The following is a 21,215-nucleotide window of genomic DNA, read 5'->3' as shown; positions in this document are numbered from 1 at the left end:
GGAATGAAAGTTTTTGTTTGAATGAAAAGTTTTGAAGTTTTCAAAAAGCGGGAAAATGTCTCGAAGCTGTTTTGAAAGGCAAATTTGATCAAAGGCGAAAGTTTATTTCGCTCATCGGAGGAAATTCTAAAAGTGGATCAGGAAATGCTCTTTCACGGGAGCTGCATAAATGCAAAAGCCTACTGTTTTTACTGGGATATCTTGATTTTTTTGAACTTCTAGGGCAAGAATACAAGATTTGGAAGTTTTGAATGACCTGATTTTCTAGCATAAATTGACCTAGAAAGGAGAAGCACCTGTGAACCATCAGCTTCATCATCAGTTCTATTTTTTAAACCTCGATCTTGATCAATAACCGTTCTGAAAACAGGTCGTAAAGCGGAGTAGATAAAAGCGGAAATCAGCTGCTACCTGTACCTGGTAACTGTTTTAGTGACAATCTGCGTGAAGGAAAATTTTTAGGGCACGAAGACTTCAAATAGATCCGATCGGATGCGACACTTCCGATTTGCGATTATTTTTCAAAGGGGCACTTTTCAGAAGAAAATTAAGATTCTTATCAAATCTAAGCCTAACGAAAGAGTAACAATGTTGTTCAAGAATCAGCTTCCATGAAATTTGCGCAAGGCACACTGAGAGCCTCTCCTGGACTCGATAAAATGGCGCCTGACGCGCGCAGGTTGATAAATTTGAAGTCCAAAGAACGCGCGTGCTTGTTATAAAAATGTACGCGCCGTTTAATAACACCAACGATCTTCGGATTTATTCTCAATAATCGCTCTTTGAAGTCACGTGTCGGCTCTAATCGCAACACTCAAGGGTCTACTTGAGAACTTTTTTCGCGTCACTCCACTGATCAATAACCAACCTCTGTATCTCCTCTGAATTCTTGGGATTTATGACTTCCAAACAGCAAGGTTCAATGATAAATTTCTTGATGGAAGGTTTTAACTTAAATTTTTATTAAGAAAAAGGCCAGTCTCAGCTGGCCACATTCCGGCCATATCCCTGAGATACGGTTTTCAATTTGCTAAAAGTACAAAACGGACATGAGAACTACCATAAACTCAGTGTTTTGGCTATTTCTATTGTACACTAAAACAGCAAATCGCAAGCTAATCTATTCATAAAACACCTTCGCCCATGTAAAAAGTCCTAGAACAATATCTAATCTACATGATATTATGTGCCTGCCAAAAATACTAGCGCTAGCACGTGTTTTTCCCGTTCGTACATATCACGTGTCTACCGATTTGTTAGTTTTGACAATGAGGATTAAAGAAACTTCAAATTATGGAAATAGGAAAAGATTTTATACAGAAAATATTCGATTTTTTTTTCGAAATCTGAAAATAGAGTCGGGGCAATCAGCTGGCGCGGCGCCATGCCAGTGCACATCCCCAAATTAAAAATTTCCCGTACTGATCTAAATTTAGCGAAAATTGAGCTTTTCCCCGCCCGCGATGATAATACCTTGCCTTTGATCTCGACCAGCGGAGAACTCTGACATTTTTAGCCTCGTAAAATGCCGTTTTTCTTAGTCGTAAATAAAAACCCATGAGTCGGTACTTTGATTCGTGCTTATTTTTCGAGTTAATTGATTGTTATTCAAGCAATGGTTATAAAATGCTGAATCATTTGTGCTTCAGGAACCCATTTTAATCTACTCATTATATTCACCAATTTTATCGGCAAAACATCAGGGAAAATTATAGGAATTCAAAATTTCATAAACAAACTTAGGATGTAAGCATATTTGTTGAATATAAAACCCGCTATAAACTCCCCAAAAAGCGACCGAGGTCAAGCGACTTTTTGATTTGTGTACCTTTTCCGGAAGTATTTTTTCTAATTTAGGCCTGGACATCGGGCAGTAAACTGCTTTAGGGGTCACGTTTTTGAGGAGTGTGGGAAAGTGATTTGACCCTCGTTAAAAATTTTTAGCGGATTCTGTTCCAGAATCCTTTTTCTAAATTATTAAATACTCGAATTTTTCGATTGGATTCTGTGGAAAAGCAAATAATAATAAATCTACAGAAAAGTTCTAGCCAGATCTGTGTTTGATCTTGTGAAATCATGGAAGAAAACACTGGGTATCGCTCCTCCTCATAATTATTCTGACTGCTTCTTGACTCAGAGTTCTTGTCCCCTTGAAACGGATGTACGGAAAAGTACTCCAAAGGATCGATATTATTAACCAATGATTAAACTTTCGGTGCTTCATTTATAGCGCCACGATAAGTTGGCGTTTTCAAAAAGTTTCTAAAGTTTCCTCCTCGCGAGAGAGTAATGGGAACCTCAGAGATGAGTCGACTTGAATTCTGGAGCTTGGCCTCGACGAAAATGATAGATGCTGGAACGATTTCTAAACTCGCAGCAGGGAGACTGATTCTTTACGATACGATTATTCAGCGATCCTCGGACGCGGATATTCTTGATGCAATCGCTGTGTATAAAAGGTTAAAAAAACTCATTGGCGATAATGACGAAGGCTATTCTCTTTCAGAACATTTTCACAAGGCAAGGGGTCACTGTCTTCATAAAAGTATAAATAGAAAACAACTCTTTGCTCCCTTTTAGCTCGAAACAGAACTTTATCGGATTGATTCACGGAAGGAAACCCTTAATCTTCCTGGAGGATACGCAGGTTTGCGTTATAATTATAAATTCATCACTAATCATTTTGAAGGTCTTAATTTGGTTCTGAAACAAAGTAATCGGGAAAACGAGTACAAGACGCAAAACACTGATCCGCACACTTTTGAAGAACTCATGAAGATCGACTTGCAAAATGGAGCTTGTGCAAGTCACTTTCGGGTTGTTGCAAGCTTCACTTTCAATTTCGATATACTGAAGAGTCAATTCTGGGATCAATGTAGGCATTTTTAATTCAAACACTGAATTTTCTTTCAAAAGATTCGATCGATTGGACATACAGTATTGGTGGATATACGGTTTTCACAGCGCCGAACGAATTCATTATGAGAATATTGTTCATGGAATGCGCATACTCCAAAAAAGAAATATTCGAAATGCAGACATCAAATGATGAGACCATGCTTTTCTTGATGTCAAAAATGCTTGACGATATATCGATCGATGAAGCGCAAGAAGTCATCTCGATTCCAACCCAACTTGCATTCACATTTCCCTTTTACGCGACTCGACATTATTATCGCTCTTCAATTTTTCTTTTGGACAACTTCCCCAACTTAGAGATGAACTTTTGCGGCTTCTACACCAACAGTCTTGGTTTAACTTTCCAGCCACTCATCAGCAAGCTTCTTGAACGAGGCTTGAATCCATTTATTGCTTCAAATTACGGCCCCGTTGACTCAAATGCTGTTAACTGGTACTTGATTGAATACGCTTTCGATGCACATGAAGATTTAAAAGACTGTAGACTCGAGAAGAGTCTTTATTTCCGAACGGACTCATTCACGCAGTATAAACACGAAATCCAGCAACTTGAATCTTACGCAGAGTTGGTGAAAAAGTACGTGACTGGATACTCATCTGAAGGAAATCCTTTGACGACGACTTACATGTCTCTTTACAATATTGACTGCGATGAGAAATGCCCAAGAAATTGTAAGCAAAGGATTCCATCTATGCGACACTTTTCCGGTCAGCTCATCGAGAAGAACTATCTTCTTGGCAACGGAGGCCAAGGATCGGTCTACAAGTGCACCTGGCACGGCAAAAATGCAGCGGCCAAGTTCATTCCAAATCGCGGACTTCATCTGGTACAATCTCTTAAAAAAGCACCTCAAAAATTAATGGATCCGATGCGAGAAAAGGAAATGGCGCAGCAGTTCAGAGGCCAGGCTTCCGAGTTCTACATTGGAAGGGAAATAAGACATCCGCATGTTTTGAAAATGTTTGACTTCTTCTTGCAACATAAAAATGGAGAAGACGAGTTTGTCATTGTTTCCGAGTTGTGCGATGCAACATTGAACCAGATCGAGTTCCAGATGTCCTCCTTTATGAATTATTTTCTCCAGGTTTTTAATAATCGCGTTCAAAACTCACGAAATTCATAGGTCACATCTGCTTTGAAGGCAATCGGAGAAAAAGGTCTATGTCATGGCGATGTGAAGCCAGAAAATATTCTCCTCAAAAGTGATGAAACCGGCACTTTTTCCGTTCGACTGGCTGATTTCGGCATGGCTGGAATTATCGGTGGAACTCCTCTATTCATGGCCCCGGAAGTTTTGACTGAATCGATTCCTTTTCTTTCGGACATATATTCGCTTGGCATTTCGATTCTGCTTTCTATTTTCGATATACAGTTAGCGTTCAAGCTCTACATGCTTCCAGGTTGAAAGTTTCTTCTCTGAAATATCAATTTTTTTTAGTTGACAGTAAAAGCCTTCGATCTGCAAAAGAAGAAGCGCTCAAACACAAATTGACATGTTTCATTTCCAAAATGATCTCAGATGATCCGTCAAAAAGGCCGAGCATAAAACAAGTCAAGATGTTTTTGACCCACCATCGAAGCTCTCTGAACGGCAAGAAAGTAACGGCAAGGGATCTTGGAATCAGTGCAGACTTGCAGACTCTGGATGGGAGCATTGATAGTGATGTAAAGCGGAGAGTAGCGAAATTCGAGCAGTGTCCTTTCTCGGCCGTGAATATCATGGATACGCTGAACAGTTTTACATCATATGCCGAACTTTCAAAGGCCGGATATCGTTCAAATCATTGAAAATTGTCTATGAACTAACAAACAGTATATCCTCAAAAGACGACTAAAATGATCAGCAAAAGAATTCATGAACAGGTTAAATTTTTAACTTTGGTTTAATTTTTGATTGATAGGGTAACTCGTTCAAATGTTGGGCTTTCGCGACTGCGAGCATGTTACGATCTTCCTTCCGTGAAACCATCAAAGGACTCGTTATACTATTTCTGATTTATTTTCACTAAAACCACTAGATAACGAAAACGAGACAATACAGATCTGACGGAAGAAAATAGGGATGCAATTTTAAAGATTCTCGGCGATCCGTCGCATCACAAGGTCAGCAGTCTGATGTGAGCAAAGTATATTTAGATTTCGGTAGACTTTGAGATCAGAATTGATGATGAACGTTATTCCGACTAAAATAAATGCAAACGAAGATGAAATACAAGCTGCCTTGCTTCACCATGTCATGCAAAGACTTTCACGCCCGACATTTCTCCAGCGAGAAGGTTAAGAATGTGTTGTTTCTGAATTGTTTAACTGATGTAGGTATACACCTTCTTGGCAGCTTGAAACCAATCTTCTATCGAATCGGGGAAGTTCAACCAGTGCTGGAAGTGTATTCACATCCCACGGAATTTGACAAATTTCCGGCAACTTTCAAGAAATTCGGAATCATTGGAGATTTCTTCAGCGCCATAGATTCTAAAAAGACTCTTGTTTGCCCAGTCAAGTTATATCAACAAATTTAATCGTGTTTTAAATCGATGCTTAGAACTGAGCTGAAAAACATCAAGCACGCAATGTGTATGTATGGATTCGACGAAGAAGACAGAGCATTTGTCTTCAAAAACAGCTCATCAGAGAAGACAACGGTCAAAGTTCCTCTTATATCCAATCAGGAAAAGGTCATCGGTTGAAATTACTTAGTTTTCTATTATCAGCTCGACGGTCTTTTTCATCGAAGCCTAAATGACCATGAGTAAGCCAAAGGTCGGTTATCACATTTCATTCAGTCGAAAATCTCTCTCGAATATTTCACAATGAAGAATTCTTCTTGCTCTACCTTTCTTGCTAAGAATATTGATGTCATAGTTGCTACCAAGAAAAACTTTGAAAAGAGCTTTTCTTTGCATTGTTTTATAGCAGTTTCATATTTTTTATTCGAGTACAAGTCCATAAAATATCAGTTTGTCGGTGATTATTCGAGGTAGAGAACGTGACAGATTCCGACGACGACGATATCTCCTTTGGCATAGCTGACGGACGTGTATGAATCGTGATCGTTGTTCATGAGCGAGCGTGAAGAAATGCTGAAGTCGTTGTCGTTTCGCTCGCACACAATGACTTAATTCTTGACTAGTTAATGAAAGATGGGTAAGCTTACCTTGGACGATGAATCTGTATCTATCTGGCACCAAGTCCCTGACTTTATTATGAAGTTGATTGTTAATTGTTCGGATCATTTCTCGTTCTACGACTTCTTCAAATTGTTTGTCCTCGCAAAGCTCTAAAAACGGATCAGAATGATTCTTCCAAAAAGTCTTACTCTCAAGACATTTTTGCATTGAGTTCTTGATTTTAAACATGTTCATCTTTTTATCAGGCTCCATTTTGTAAGTGTTTAAGTATTTTGGACGGTTCTTTTTCTGGTGTTCTTGCATCGAAAGAATTGAGCTGAACTGAAAAAGACAAAGTTAGTTTATGTTGGAAGGAATTTTGAGCGCAGGGTCTTATGCTGTCAATCATTTTGAAAGTCTTGCACTGAGAAATATTCTAGTCAAATATAATTCCTGATTCGAAGCGTCGATATTGAGTAAGAATTAGAAATTCAGCTTTATTTCTGTAAAAAATAAAAAAGGGCTTTCCTTCAAAAATTATACAAATTGAAAGATTACACTTTGTCTGTAGATATTTGGGGTCACCATCGCCATAAAACTGTTTTTCTCTTTCTAGTTTTCCCGCTTTTGGGTGTTGCTAGGACCCAATTTCCTGTTTACTAAAGTGTCGATTGTTGAAGTACTGGCCTAGTTGACTGATTGTAACGCTAGGATTTGCCGTCAACTTGACACTGCGCTCAAATAACCCAGAGGTGCAAGAAGAGAACTTTTCAGTAAACAAATTATCGACTAAAAGTACACAAGAAACTGCGTCCTCTGACTTGTTGTGAAATAATCAATCAACAAGAAGAGCTTTGAGTGTACTTACAACTGCTGTAGAATCTCGGGGGATCTCTCTCTTCGGCTGGAACATGCTTCCTCGCCTCGAGGCGCGTTGCTTGAAGGTTTCCTCCGGCATGCTTAGGGAGGGGACACAAAAAAATGAGCTTTCTCAGCAAACGTCGTAGAGACTTTATTTTTGGTGACAAGATGGAATCAGCCCCAGAAAATTTTTTGGCAAAAAAAATTTTTTTGAAATTTTTTCAGGTCACGTGGGAAAGCACTAAATGTATGCTAAAATCGCCGAATGAACATCGATTTTTTTTATTCCTGCATATGTGATAGAGAATTCAATTCTGAATCTGGTGGTACCAAAATCTTTTTGGAATCGGCCTCCTAAAGATCCATAATGACTATTTATATGCCTTATTACGTAATAATTTTGGAAAATGAGTCATCACTAATGACGTCATGGTTATTTTAAAAGTCAGTTTTTGCACCTAAAACCAACAAAATGTACTCTACGGAGTCAATTACAGTCGTTCTATGACCTTCAACACTTATAATACTACATTTTACAGTAATTTACAGTGTTTTTTTGCTTATGACGTCATCAATTATTACGTAATATAGCAGTTTTTTGTAGATTAAAGTACCTTCTCGATGCAATTCCAAAAAGATTTTGGTACCATTAGATTCAGAATCAAATTCTCTATCACATATCCGAGAATAAAAAAAATCCATGTTCATTCGGCTATTTTGGCATTTTTGGCACTTTTAATGGCGATTTTCATCACGTGACAATCAAAATTCAAAATTTTTTTTTCAAGAATTTTTTTTGGTTGGCAATAAAATAACTTATCCCAAAAAGTTTTTATCGTTGCTGCTACGAGTAAAAAGTCCATTTTCTGTATCCCCACCCTAGGCATGCTGCTTTCCCTTTGAGCGCAAGACTTAAACTGACGATTTTCAGCTTTTAAATATTTTCATAAACAGCTGTTCTAGAGATTTTTTTATTTTACAGTTTTCTTTACTCAATGTTTCAGATACTCGTCAATGTCATCGTGTACGGCGCAGAAAGATGATCTAAACTGGTTTTCATTGAGCATGGGATTTATATCCTACCTGTAGTGCTCTTTTGATTGACCATTTAGGCCGACAACATTGAGTTGACCTTCTGAGTCCCTCATGTTGACCATTTCTTCAAAATCCATTGATCCTCGTGGATTTCCGGTGAAATCGTTTGGATTACCCGTTCTGATGAAATTTCCCAAATAGTTTTGCACTTTTTCTATGTACTCTTTTTCAGCCTGAGTCAGTTCTAGTCCTCTTCTGATCGCATTTCCGAAATAGTTGATTGTCTCGAAGCAGTGGCATGGTCGTTGCTCGTTGACACACTTTCTAAGGATGCCCATGGCTGTTCGATTGAATGTCTGAGGAATGGGCGAGTTCCATAAGAAGCCATACACAGGGTTTGTTGGCCGAATGGCTGGAGTAATCGCTGCTTGAAAGCTACAAGTCCACGAATAGTCAGTCATCCAAGCTGCGAATTCAGGGGAGCTATCACAGTCGATTCCAGTGCATGGAGGATATGCATCTAAAATTTCGTCTGACGAGTCGCCATAAAGCTGTTCCATCATTTTTTTATATCTCAGAGGTGGCCCAAGGATTCTGCTTGGGGCGAATATGAAGCCCTCCTCCTCGTTGATTCCATTGACAAACGGAGTACTTGGTCTAAGTTCCCCTCGCTGAAAGTGTCTCATTGGATTGTCTGTCAGCACTTCTCCGTCAATAACAACGGCCCAGGGCTCAGCAATAGGAGTGAATTGTCCGTTTTGAATTGGTTCGAGTCGATGACGAAGATCACTTGCAGCCTCTTGAATTTCCGTTACACTTCGAGCTCGAAGACAAGCTACATCAGCCAAAGAGCAAACTTCAGGATCATCCAAGCAACAGCCCACTCGCTTCAGAAACCAAGAATTGTAAGAGGCTGCTTCATCTGTATTTTTTAAGGTAAGGCCCATCGGTAGGCTTACCGGACTAAATTTCGGTCCATTTTCCTAGCTTAGTTTAGGGGGCATATAATATAGTTTTAGAAAGCCCAGAAGCTGAGCTTTCATTTGGGCACAAAATCATTGGGTCTGGGTCATGCCCGGAAGGCAAATTAGTGCAGCGGAAGTTCCAAAATGGGCACTAGAACTCTTCAATCGATTTTTTCGAAGGGTTTAAGGGATTTTGAGCGGTCGTAGCCTACTGAAATAGAAAGCTCAGGCTCTGAGCTTTCTAAAACACCCATAAAATTGGGCCTTCACCAGGTTTGGGGCCACCTGGGGGCGCTAGAAAGTCGAGTGAAAAACCGGAAATACTGGGAACTTCTATTTTTGAGTCTTAAACTCACTGTAAATGTCTAAAATTGAATTAAAAACAATAAGCAACGCTTTAAAATATGGAACCGCGGTTGAACCGAGTGGTTGACCTTGCGGTTCATTGCGGTTCAACTCTAAAAAGTCTTCGAAACTTTTAAATATGGGTATTTTTCGACGGGAAATTGAATAAGAAATGAAATAAAAGATGAACCGTGGTCGAACCGGGTGGTTGACTTTGCGGTTCATTGTGGTTTTACTCTAGAAAATCTTCGAAACATTGAAATATGGGTATTTTTCGACGGGAAATTGAATAAGCAATAAAATAAAAGATGACTCGTGATTAGGGGTTATTTTATTTTCAATATATTTCTACCTTATAAAGATAAATAATAACAAATTTCATTTATTTTCAAAGTTTGGTCAAAATTTTCAGGTTTGGTTGTTTCTAGAGCTTTAAAGAAAGATTTGATTAATAAACTATTGCAAGACGATTGTTCATAATTTTTATTTTGTAGAATAATGTTTTATATAAAATTTATTTGAAAAAATAATAGTTCGAGCTAATTCCGAAAGATTTTACAAATTCAGCATGACTGATTGGGTGGTCAACCACCTGGTTCAACCGCGGTTCATCTTTTATTTCATTGTTTTTTCAATTTCTCGTCAAAAAATACCCATATTTCACTGATTCGAAGACTTTCTAGAGTTGAACCGCAATGAACCGCAAGATTAACCACCCGGTTCAACCGCGGTTCGATATTTTTAAGCTTAGTTTATTCTTCTCAATTTAATTTTAGGCATAGACTGTGAGTTTAGGACTCAAAAATAGAAGTTTCCGGTATTTCCGGTTTTTCACTCGACTTTCTAGCGCCCCCAGGTGGCCCAAAACCTGGTGAAGGCCCAATTTTATGGGCGTTTTAGAAAGCTCAGAGCCTGAGCTTTCTATTTCAGTAGGCTTCGACCGCTCAAAATCCCTTAAACCCTTCGAAAAAATCGATTGAAGAGTTCTTGTGCCCATTTTGGAACTTCCGCTGCACTAATTTGCCTTCCGGGCATGACCCAGACCCCATGATTTTGTGCCCAAATGAAAGCTCAGCTTCTGGGCTTTCTAAAACTATATTATATGCCCCCTAAACTAAGCTAGAAAAATGGACCGAAATTTAGTCCGGTAAGCCTACCCATCGGCCCAGAGAAAGAAATCACTTTGTTAAAATATGCCCAGCTATCTGGAGAGGTTATATGAACTAGAGTCGACTGGCCACCAGCAGAACAGCCAGAAATGGTCACATCGGTGGGGTCTCCTCCAACGTGGTGAATATATTTGTTAACCCACTGCAACGCAACTCGCTGATCCAGAAATCCGAAGTTGCCTGAGCTACCTGAGTCAGCTAGGAACTCGGAGTTGTGAGCAAAGCCTAGAACACCTAGGCGATACGCTACACTGACGACGACAATATTCTGTCGCTCAGCAATAACAGTTCCATCAGTATCCGGAAAGTTGCCAGTTCCGATCTATCAAATAGCAAAAATAAGAAGATAACGAGATTTTACCATGAAAGCTCCTCCATGAAAAAATACTTGAACGGGATATTTCTTGGAAGGATCTTCGACACCGTCCTTACGCGCCCAGATTGAGAGGAAAAGACAATCCTCACTTGCTCCTGGTTGCCATGGTATGATAGATTCGCCATCAAATCTGCTCTGAATACATACTGACGGCTTCTCTTGGAAGTTCATGTCGTCGTGAGGAAAAGTCTCGAGAAGCTCCGATACCGCAAAACGTTTTTCTCCTATTGGTGCGGGAGCATAGGGAATCCCATGAAGCTCTACGACATTCGGAAATGCCCTATCAACTTGACCGAATCCATGTCCAAGCTCACCGAAGGAAACGTCGTAAGGATAAGTTTCTCTTGGTGGTTGAGGGAGGCCAAGAACGAGTCCAAGAAGGCCTAGACGACACAACATGTCTCGTTTTTTAGATATGGCAGTCAGAGTCATATGAGAACTGGGAGTGTTTTCAACATATTTTCTATTCCCATGCTGATGCAGTTGACCAAGAAGTCAATTAGAATGATAATGGTGCGATGTTATATTCAATAAAGCATTTCATTCAAGTGAATTTTTAAGCAGTAATTGTTCACATCTGAGTTTCCATGTCGCGAAATTCATACGCACGTTTCGCCTCTTCCTCCCGTTGTTTCTCCTCCTCAGCTTCTCGCCGTCTGATTTCCTCCCTCCGCTTTTCAAACGCCACAAGTATAACTTGGTCAATCCAATCTGAATTTCTTTTGAAAAATGAAATTAACTTGATTTCGATTTCGGAAATTTTTCCTTTCAACGAAAAATCCACGTTTGAAATTATTCCGACCAAGATTTTCGAAATAGGATTTGAATTTCACAAAAACGTGGAGCCTAAAATTCTCAGACGAGCGACCTTGTTTTCAAATTATTAGAAAGTCACCTCCTTCTTGGAGATTGTTGAGTACAGAGGTAAAGAGAGTCCCATTGCCGAGCTTTGCCCAGCTTTTTCGAGGAGCCCCATTGTGCCCGACCGACTGAAATATATAACTAAAAAATGTGACTTTGAATAAATCTTACGCCTTGGGGCTTAGGTTCCTTGGAGCCTTTCAAATTTGTTAGTCTCTTTTATTGGGATTTCAGATTTTTCTTTCTTCATATTTTTGATACGAACAAATATTTCAGAAAATTTTTTTAGCATGAATCCCTGCGTTTCGCATCATATTTGCACGAAATATTCTGTCTCTTGTCTGCTTTTTGCTGTTTCCGTTAAATGAAAGTTCCCGCTAACAAAATGATAGACAATAAAAATACAACTACGTGCACTAAAAATATAATCTATGCACTTTTATGAATGCAGCATGCGCTCCTCCATAATTACCTGACCAAGTTGTCCAATTAGTCAAATGATTTACAAACTAAGAAATAATATGAAAAGAGCGTATTTATTTACAAGATCTGCTCGCGTTATACGCGGGAGTTTAAGAAATTTTACAGTAAAGGAGTTTCTGACGGCAAGGATTGAGGTTTTCCAGCATTGGAGAACTCTTTCATTGGGCAAGCAGCTTCTGTTCAGCATTTTTTTTTCTTCGTTTTGATTTTCTTTTATTGATTTTCAAGCTTACCATTTCACATGCATTTAAAAATTATTCTAGCGCTTCGTGTCTTATTAATGATAGCCTATGATTTATAGGGAAAGCTTCACCAGTGGATTTTTTGACTATTTTATAGTCTTTAGGTTCAAATAAATAAACCCACTAAAAACGGGTTTAATGAACTTACCCACTACGAATTCTATACACTTGCACATTATTATACAGAAGTTACAAACTGAAGAGATTTCAGCGCGTTAGAAATTTAAGAAAAAAAATATGAAATAGAAATTAAGTTTCTGGACAAGGACACTGATCAGTCAGAGCTCCATTGCAGCAGCATTTGATTCCATGATTGTATGGAATACCGTTGCAACAGCCGTCTGGTTCTACGTGCGTTGGTTGACCTCCTGAAGCGACCATGATCACCTCGGGATGTCTCATTCGCCGCAACTCGATTCCTCGGAGCGCGAGTTTTCCAGCTAAAACATTGTTACCCTTTTCTAAATCTAAACTGCTCTTCGAAATTTTTCAGCCTTTATCAAAAACTAACCTGAATTCTTTTTAGTCTCTTCAAGACACTTTTTATCGACGCATTCGTCCTCAAAATCCGGACAGCAGTCGTCTGAAATGAATCTTAAAAGACACGAACACAACGGGGGGTTTGAGGTGGATCAGAGCGCCTCTCTCTCCGCCGCAATTAGAGGCTTTTAGTAGGATCCGCTGGCATTTATTCTAGAGTTGAAAACTTGATAACCCAACGTGTTCTTAGCATAATCATTGCGTGCAACGAAAGTTCTTGACTCTTGATCTTCGTTACCCCCTAATTTGGGTCGTACACAATTTCATCGAAAATGAGACTTACCAAACGCTCGGCATGACGAATCGCAGAAGCAGCCACCGGGCGTGAAGCAGTCGGGATCTTTATTGTCGCAGCAGTGGTTTCCGGAGCGATTCTTGCACAAATAAATTGGCGCTACGTCTCCCAAAGGTGTTCCGGCGAATCTCAGCCGCGCTCCAGTAACTGATCCTGAAAATAAATCAGTAAAAAATCATTCTCATATTATCATGTTTTCAAGAACATGATCAACTCACCATATCCTTGCGCCCGACTTTCTTCCATCGCTGCTTTCAAATCAAAAGATCCCCTCGACGGTCTGGTCGTATCATTCTCATTTCTTGAGTCTATTTTATTCGCTAATCAAATAAAAGTCCCCTTCAAGTTCACTTCTTTCGTATTATGCAAAGTATCTTGCTCGTGAAAAGTCATTTAATGTCACTGAAAGGTTCTGTTCTCTTGCTTTTCAAAAATGTCAAATTTTAATATCACGGGGGTTTAAATGTAGCGCTTCCTGAGACGCTGGAATTTTCGTTGTTCTCCATTGAAAATAAGAATTCTTCGATGCTCTGCGCAGCTTCTGTTGTTGTTGCATGGGTGGTTGTTGCTTGTGAACTGTCTTCATTTATGGTGAAAATATATAAAAAGCATTTATCGTGTTATTTAGATAGTTAAAATCTCGTGCTCATTCTAGACTCTTTTTTCACCAATCTGTAGTGGTTGTTACAATACTTTCTGTAACAGTAGATGACGCACGAGAAGTGGTAATCGTTGATGTACTTGGCATCACAGTAGTCGTCTCTGCTTTTGACGAGCTCTGTGACTCAAGATCTTTTGGTTCAATGTTCAGAAGATGCGCTTTATTCGGATTAAATAAAAGGCTTCAATAAAATCATCTTTAGAAAATGATCGAAAATATTTAACTCCGGGCCTGGTACAGGCATTCCCTTGAACTCGAGTTTCGGCAAAAGTTGCCCATGAGAAGCAGCAACCAGCAATCCAACGAGCTTCATTTTCTAGTAATTCTCTAGCAAATTAATCTTCGGCAGCAATTATCTTTTCAAACAAACGCGATATTAACAACTTCCGATTATCAAAAGCAATAAAAAACACAAATCAATTTCTATAAAAAAAATCAGCGGATAGTTTAGCGCGGACGATTTCGTGCGCGCTCAGGCGTGCGTGCTAGCGCCATCGAAAAATGTCACGAATGCGCCACAATTTTCTGTTGTTCTTGAACATCAATGTTCGTCAGATTTTTAACACTTGTGGCAAAACTTTTTGCTCCCATTATTTGGCATTCGCTTTAATATTGACTGACCATAATGCTCAATTTTATTCAAAGTTTATGATTCTGTTTATTTGTTTCACTGACTTTGATTTATAATGACTATCATAGTCATCATTTTAAATAACGCACGGTTTCACAAAGTCTGTACATAAATATACGATAATGAATTCGCCTTTGCCTTGAAAGTGACGTCAACCCAAATAATCAGTCAATTTGTCAGAAGGGCATCCTAAAAGATTTCCTTAATTGCAAAAACATAAACATTATTATACGTGTGGTATGTTTAGTTTTGAAGAAATCTCCAGCGAGCTCATAAATAAACAAGACTTTGAAATCACCGTTTCCGAAATAAATAAATGGTAAAACAAAAGACCGTCTGCTGGTAGATTTATGCAGCTAGAATACAGTACACGACCTAAGGTATGATGAATACTGGCAGTACCTTCTCGAATTAGACTTAAGCAGACATAATATGATAGACGTCCCCAAAAAAGTTGGCTTACAGTTTGAAAGTCGGTATTTGACATTTTAAAAATGCAAGGCAAATGGAGTTTAACCTATGACAGCAACAAAGTGCTCTGACGAAAACGCTATCGCCTCCATTTTGAATATCCCTTAGTTATACATAAGCGCGTTGCATCGCCTTTCCCAGGGCCGAGATTTTTAACGTTGCGGGAAGAAATTTAAAAGTCAGTCAAAGGTTGCGGAAGTACACGTGCGCCTTGCACCGCGTGCCGCCAAACTAAAGGCAATTTTTTAGCTTTTAAGGAATTAGCCGAGACCGCGAAATTTCGCAAGAGTATGTTCGAACGCATTCAGCAGAAAATATTTTGGGCGTTTTTAGAAGCAAACTTTGTATTTTAGACATAATAGACTATAGACTCAATAGAAGCAGTAAACCGGTACAGTAACAACCAAAGACTATGCTTGGTCTGCAAAAGCCTGCGATATTTGAATTTCGTGTCTTTGATTAGCCGATTAGAATCCATGATCTTGAAAAAATGCAACAGGGACAGAAAGGAGTTGTGTAAGACTATGCAGCTGTTGTTGAATTTTTGAACGAAACGATTGATTAAGAGGCTCAATGCATCAGTTTACGAAGCACAACGTTCCACTATAATTCTAAACTTAAGAATGCTTCAAGTCGAACATGCGCTTGCGGATTGAGATTCTTGTTAGATTCACCAACAAACTGTCTAACGCTGCTCTCCAATAAATCCAAATTTTCGTTTGAAAATACTGAGCGAATCAGTTTTCCGTGATTTTTATTTCTCGACAGTTCAGCTCAATCATTGCCACACAGGAAGAAAAGTTTCTTCATAAATACTTTTTTCTTTCGCGTCGAGTCGTTCTACAGTTGGCTTTTCAATTGTATCCTCGGCATGATATTCATCGAGAATAGTTCTTGCAGCAGCAACTTGCACGCATACGGCATGTTAATACTAAAAAATGAAAAACACAGCTCTATTCGAAGGATTCTTACCTTGCCATATGTTCTCCCGTTCTACAAACGCGGCACCATCCGGAATAGCCGTGAAGCCCGCAATCGCCACAAATTTCAACCTAAATTTATTAAACAATCGCACCCAGTATCGCCTTAGCAAACCCTATATTTATCACTTGAATAGAAGAATCGCTCATTCAAGAGGTTCGATGCTCCGTAAGCCAGCAATGCATCGCGTTCCATTTCTCCTAGTCGCAGTCCTCCGTCTTTTGCTCGTCCCTGAATTATGTTAAAACCAGAAACATTCTCATTATCTACCTCTAGTGGTTGTCGAGTTAAATTGTGGACCTTTCCAGTAGCACGAGCGTGCATTTTGTCCATAACCATGTGTCTCAGCTTCTGGTAATAGATTGGGCCCATGAAAATATAAGCTTCCAGAGGTTCTCCTGTTTCGCCACTCATGAGTAGATCTTTTCCATAGTAATTGAATCCGTAGTCTAACATAGTCTGCGCCATTTCTTCCGTCGTATTGCCGCCGAACGCAGTACCGTAGTGAAACTTTCCAGAGAGTGCACCTGCTTTCGAGCCGATGCATTCCATCAACTTGCCGACTGTCATTCGTGATGGGTAACCGTGAGGGTTCATAATCACATCTGGACACATTCCGATCTCGTTGAAGGGCATATTTTCTTGTGGAACGATTAACCCTGTAACACCCTTTTGTCCGTGACGTGACGAGAATTTATCGCCTGAAAATGATAGTTATATTAGTATTATATATTCGTAAAAAAAAATCGAACGAGCTTCGAGGAAAATGTCTCACCTAATTCCGGCCGTCGAGTCTGTCGGTAAGAAAGTTTCACCATTCGCCACGTTGCATCTTCTGAGATCATAACTCGCTCTAGCGGTTGGTTAGACAGCCGTGTTCAAGATCAACTAACGCCCAACCCTCTGATATTATAATATATGCCCTCAGAACTGTCTAACCCGTGCCGATGTGAATTGGCTGCGATTTCGCCATCGTTGGAGCTCTAATCGCCCTCGGTTCATCCTGTGGTAGATTACCTTCCCCTGCCACAACTTTTGAGACCACTTTGTTGATTAACTTATGGTACTCCTGTTAATCAGATAGCCAAAATTCGATTCACACTCGAAATTTCCGTCAAGCTTTTGTGAACCCAGAGGATTATCTGGGTGGAAATGGAAAGATTGATTAGCTATCCGTTCCTTGACTCTCTCGCCCGGTGCTACGATTCCATCCATGTCAAGGCACTCATCTGCGCGGATTTTCTCCCCACTTTGAGCATCGAGCGCTGGACCATCGATTCTTTCTTCAATAGTCTCAACAAGTCCTCCTTGACGTTTGAGCTGGGTCTTTTCGTTACGATAAACCAGACATCGTCCGTAGCCTCTGTCGACAGAAGCTTTATTCAGAATTAACGCGTCTTCAATATCATAGCCAGAATAAGACATTACAGCAACAGTCGCATTTTGACCAGCTGGGAGTTGCTCGAAACCGATGAGTTCAATAGTTCGCGTCTTCACCAGCGGGCGTTGCGGGTAAACAAGATTGTACAAGCAGGAGTCGATTCGTTCTCTTTGATTCATTGCAATTGTACCCATAGCTTGCTTTCCCATGGCACATTGATACGTATTTCTTGGTGACTGATTGTGATCTGGGTAAGGAATCAAACCAGCACAGACTCCGAGTAAGGCGAAGGGTTCAATTTCTTTTAAAAAGGTTGGAAAAGATAAACTTCGCTTTAGAAACTAGGCTAAGAATGTTCCAACCAACCTAAATGCGTATGCTGCTCTGTGATATCACGTTCGTAAACGGCTTTTAATTTGGATAAGCAATGTACGGGAAATATCGTTACACGATAACAGGGAAAAACGAAGAGGACAACTGTCCGTACTTAACATTACGTGTACTTGGTATTTAAACAATTGTCTAATCCGGGTGCCTATTAGAGCGCTGTTTTCTTCGTTTACGTCCAAATACTCGATGAGGCCGTTTTTGACAAAGTCCGGAAACTTCACCTTGCCTTCCAGTAGCGCGTTGATATGCTTTTGGGTGACCTAGTCGAAACATTAGGAAAAATAAACTCAAATAATGTCGTTACCTTAGGCCTACCATTTTCAACAATTATACAGGGCCTGGTGAGTCTTCCGCCATCCGAGGCGAGATAAACAGCTCGATGTTCCTCCGAGACATAGACCGAAACAAACTCAGGAAGTCTACCCGCCCTTCTGATGAGTTGCACTGTGCGCGTCAAACTCTTTGGGTTACGCGTGGCGCCAACTAGTGCGCCATTTAGAAACACCAAATAATTTGCACCATGCAAATCGTAGCCAGATAAAGTGCTCGTTTCCTAGACGCAAATTTAACATCGTTCCTGGCACTAGGCCGGAAATAGAAGGCTCAAGAAAGAAAAGCGAAAGCGTCGCTCGTCTAACCACTCGTTAACGGCACCGCGCAAAGTTCATAAGTAAACATGCAACGTTGGTAGCGGTAATCCCGTACTAAGCGACGAGAAGCAACCTCGAAGCCTTCCATTCCGGCTTTTGAATTCTCGCTCTGTCTAAAATAGTCTTTGATGACCTCGTTTTCGAGTGCAAAAGAAAGCTCGAAATTTTGCGATATTCCAGTTCCATGAACCCGCTCGACTTATAACTAACCATGGCCATTTCGTGGCCACACTTTGGACTACTGATAATAAAAATCAAGGCGAGAAGTAAAAAATATTGAAAACGTGCATCGAATATTAATATCAATGATTACTAACCTCCACACCAAGATTAATAAGAAGCCTATGGATCGGCTTATCATCTTCGAATGTCGTCACGTGTGACATGAGCGCCATATTCTTGACAAGGCCACATTGCGCTCTAAACAAAATTTTCACGTTCGCCAAGTTCTACCACGCGAGAAGGTCCTAGGTCGGTCGCCAGGGGAAATCTAATTTTCCGGAACAAGTCTGGTTCTGATCGTTACATCAACTATGAGATTGGGCGTTATGTGATTTTGGAAAGCGAAGCAGAATTTCTATTTTACGCCGAGGTTTTCGGTCAGGAAGTGGAAATTTAGAGGGGACAAATTCGTTACAAGATTTCACTAGAAGACGGAACTAGGCTCAATTAGAGATCTAAAGTTCAATCTAACTTCAATTGAAAATTATCCGCGAGCTGATAATAACCCATAATACCCCAAAAACCGGCTATGATACTTGTTTCCCCTAAACAGGAAATTGAGTGGTTGACTCAGTTAAATGAGCAGTCTGATTTACAATCTTTATTTTCAACAACGGTGTGAACCCAAACTTGTTCTCGGAAAGTTTCTAGTCAACTCACCCTTCAGGAGTATCAGAAGGACAGAGCATTCCCCATTGAGATCCTTGCAGCGCTCTGGGTCCCGTGACTTTCATCGTCTTTTCGAAATGTCCCTTGATTCGGGTCATTGTGCCAACTGGAAAGTAGGTTGAAAAACAAATGGAACGAATATCAAATAAAAGAAAAGCACGTTTCAGTCGCGCATAACGGATTCAAGCGCGCGACAACAATGTGCATTTTTGACAACCCAAACACTATAGAAATAAAACTCATTCGATTCAGTATTTCCGTGATGCCTTTGCGGTCCATTTTGAAACGTTTTAGATTCCAGTTGCCGGTTTGAATAGCCGCTTCCATTGCTAGAGTGATTTTGTTTTGTAGTGATTTCATTGATGATATTACGTCAACGACCTGTCAAAAAGGGGTGCTGATTTAAGACGATTCTAATGTTAATTACTGTCCTTAAAATTGTCTTTTCGTCTAATTAAAAGGCCAAAATGAGCAGTCCAAAGACGACCATAATAAATTCAAAAGTGAAAGGCAGCAATTATTCAAACTTGGCCGCAGTCATGTCACCCCTCCCCTGCGCTGTTTTCTTTTCAAGTTTCTTCCCAATCGTACGTTTCAGCTCGTCGTTGAAATTTTTAAAGTGTTCCTCGAAGAGTAAGGATATCAAATCCCCCGCTAGCTGAATTCGCTTGTTTCCGTAGTAATCTCTATCGTCAGCTTTGATCATGCCTTGTTGCGCTTGAAGAAGTCGTCGACACATAAGTCCAAGAAAAACAGCTTTCTCGTACAGGTTAAAATCTTTACAGGGCACATTGACCAGCAATGTGTTACAGAGCCATACATGGACTTCTTGTTCTCTGTTACGAGGTGTTCTGGTTTGAAAGCGCGACTGCATCTGCGATCGCGAAACTATCGGGTTCTGGATGCGCATGATTGTCTTTTCCAGGTACTTCATCGCTTGATTTTGGGAGAAGATTTCAAGCTGCTGGCATTCGAATAAGCTGGGCGCCAGGAGCGCCAAGGTGGAGTCCTCGGTGGCGATCAATTCGGCGATTTCTTGATCCCGCTCGATTCCCAGCGCTTTAAAGAGCACGACAACATTGACAGGCTCACGCAGCTTATTCTGCTTCACGTAAATTTTATTCTTCGACTGGATAAGATTCGTTTGGGTATTCGCCGTGTCCGATTTTGACTTGACGACTGCGCAGAACATTCCGGTTTTGTCCTTCTCAACCAGGATGCGATTAGAGACAGCTTGTTCTTGCATCAATAGCACTTTTTCCGCACCTTATCAAATGGGGTAGCACTGACTTTAATCGATTAGCCGCTTATGAGATACAGTACGTCACTCGTGACAACGCATCCAAAAGTGAAGTGTACCACCCGTTCCTTTGACGATAAAGTACCCTCCAGGATCGAGAGGGCACTCCTTCGCTTTAAAAAACTGCTCCTGCGACATCCCCGCTAGAACACACCTAGCCGACCTCAACATGATGGGCATTCGGCCAATGACCAGACCTCGCGCCTTTCTAATTTGATTATCACGGACATAAGTAACATCAACTTTAATTGGCGCCGAATATGTCATGTCTCTGTTTTTAAGAGTTCAACAAATTGAACCACTTCAGTCTCGCAAAAGAGACAACTTGCGAACTCAAGCCTAAGTCGACATTCATGTGGAGTAATTGCCTCACTTCTCATGCCATATTCAACATCTGGCGGATCGACGTAAATATTATCGTAATTCCAAAAGAAGTTTTGATCAACATCTGTGCGCGCATTCGCTTTTATAATTTTTTGAAGTCCTTGTGTCAGAAGATAATTGAACGAGTCTAAATGCTGCTTGACGAGTCCTCTACTTTCCAAAAACGCGGGTACTAATTTCCACTTTTCCTGCACCTCGGAAACAGCTGCATATGGCGACACATAATCTTTTATTGTCATGTTTTTTTTTTATATTTTCCGTATCGATTAACGATTT

At 40.2% G+C, this 21,215-nt stretch overlaps 4 protein-coding genes across 4 annotated transcripts; all 4 read right to left on the bottom strand.

The window, feature by feature from the left end:
- Positions 1–5,857: 5,857 nt before the first annotated feature.
- Positions 5,858–7,047, bottom strand: LOC145696908 (dynein light chain Tctex-type 5-B-like). Its single transcript, XM_081774019.1, has 4 exons — positions 6,896–7,047; positions 6,237–6,369; positions 6,075–6,197; positions 5,858–6,034 (listed from the first exon to the last, which is right to left on the bottom strand). The coding sequence occupies exons 1-4, from the start codon at positions 6,983–6,985 to the stop codon at positions 5,889–5,891; spliced, it is 492 nt and encodes a 163-aa protein (XP_081630145.1). The 5' UTR covers positions 6,986–7,047; the 3' UTR covers positions 5,858–5,888.
- A 792-nt stretch (positions 7,048–7,839) lies between these two features.
- LOC145698287 (crystal protein-like) lies at positions 7,840–11,177 on the bottom strand. The gene is made up of 5 exons (XM_081775487.1): positions 10,764–11,177; positions 10,391–10,724; positions 10,194–10,320; positions 7,972–8,886; positions 7,840–7,932 (listed from the first exon to the last, which is right to left on the bottom strand). The coding sequence occupies exons 1-5, from the start codon at positions 11,175–11,177 to the stop codon at positions 7,881–7,883; spliced, it is 1,842 nt and encodes a 613-aa protein (XP_081631613.1). The 3' UTR covers positions 7,840–7,880.
- Positions 11,178–12,156: 979 nt separating this feature from the next.
- On the bottom strand, positions 12,157–14,280 carry LOC145696801 (uncharacterized). Its single transcript, XM_081773894.1, has 7 exons — positions 14,092–14,280; positions 13,868–14,018; positions 13,677–13,775; positions 13,418–13,509; positions 13,188–13,352; positions 12,876–12,947; positions 12,157–12,804 (listed from the first exon to the last, which is right to left on the bottom strand). The coding sequence occupies exons 1-7, from the start codon at positions 14,171–14,173 to the stop codon at positions 12,614–12,616; spliced, it is 852 nt and encodes a 283-aa protein (XP_081630020.1). The 5' UTR covers positions 14,174–14,280; the 3' UTR covers positions 12,157–12,613.
- A 1,419-nt stretch (positions 14,281–15,699) lies between these two features.
- Positions 15,700–21,215, bottom strand: LOC145698286 (DNA-directed RNA polymerase III subunit RPC2-like). Its single transcript, XM_081775486.1, has 16 exons — positions 20,895–21,215; positions 20,618–20,826; positions 19,812–20,521; positions 19,482–19,639; positions 19,247–19,363; positions 18,682–18,784; positions 18,019–18,267; positions 17,860–17,974; positions 17,691–17,732; positions 17,129–17,625; positions 16,883–17,012; positions 16,719–16,790; positions 16,214–16,644; positions 16,058–16,174; positions 15,935–16,014; positions 15,700–15,893 (listed from the first exon to the last, which is right to left on the bottom strand). The coding sequence occupies exons 1-16, from the start codon at positions 21,176–21,178 to the stop codon at positions 15,803–15,805; spliced, it is 3,405 nt and encodes a 1,134-aa protein (XP_081631612.1). The 5' UTR covers positions 21,179–21,215; the 3' UTR covers positions 15,700–15,802.

This window comes from Oikopleura dioica, chromosome 2, assembly GCF_907165135.1.
Source record: "Oikopleura dioica chromosome 2, OKI2018_I68_1.0, whole genome shotgun sequence".
Taxonomy (NCBI): domain Eukaryota; kingdom Metazoa; phylum Chordata; class Appendicularia; order Copelata; family Oikopleuridae; genus Oikopleura; species Oikopleura dioica.
The sequence above is the reverse complement of the archived record's forward strand: the minus strand, read 5'-3'. Positions and strand labels throughout refer to the sequence as shown.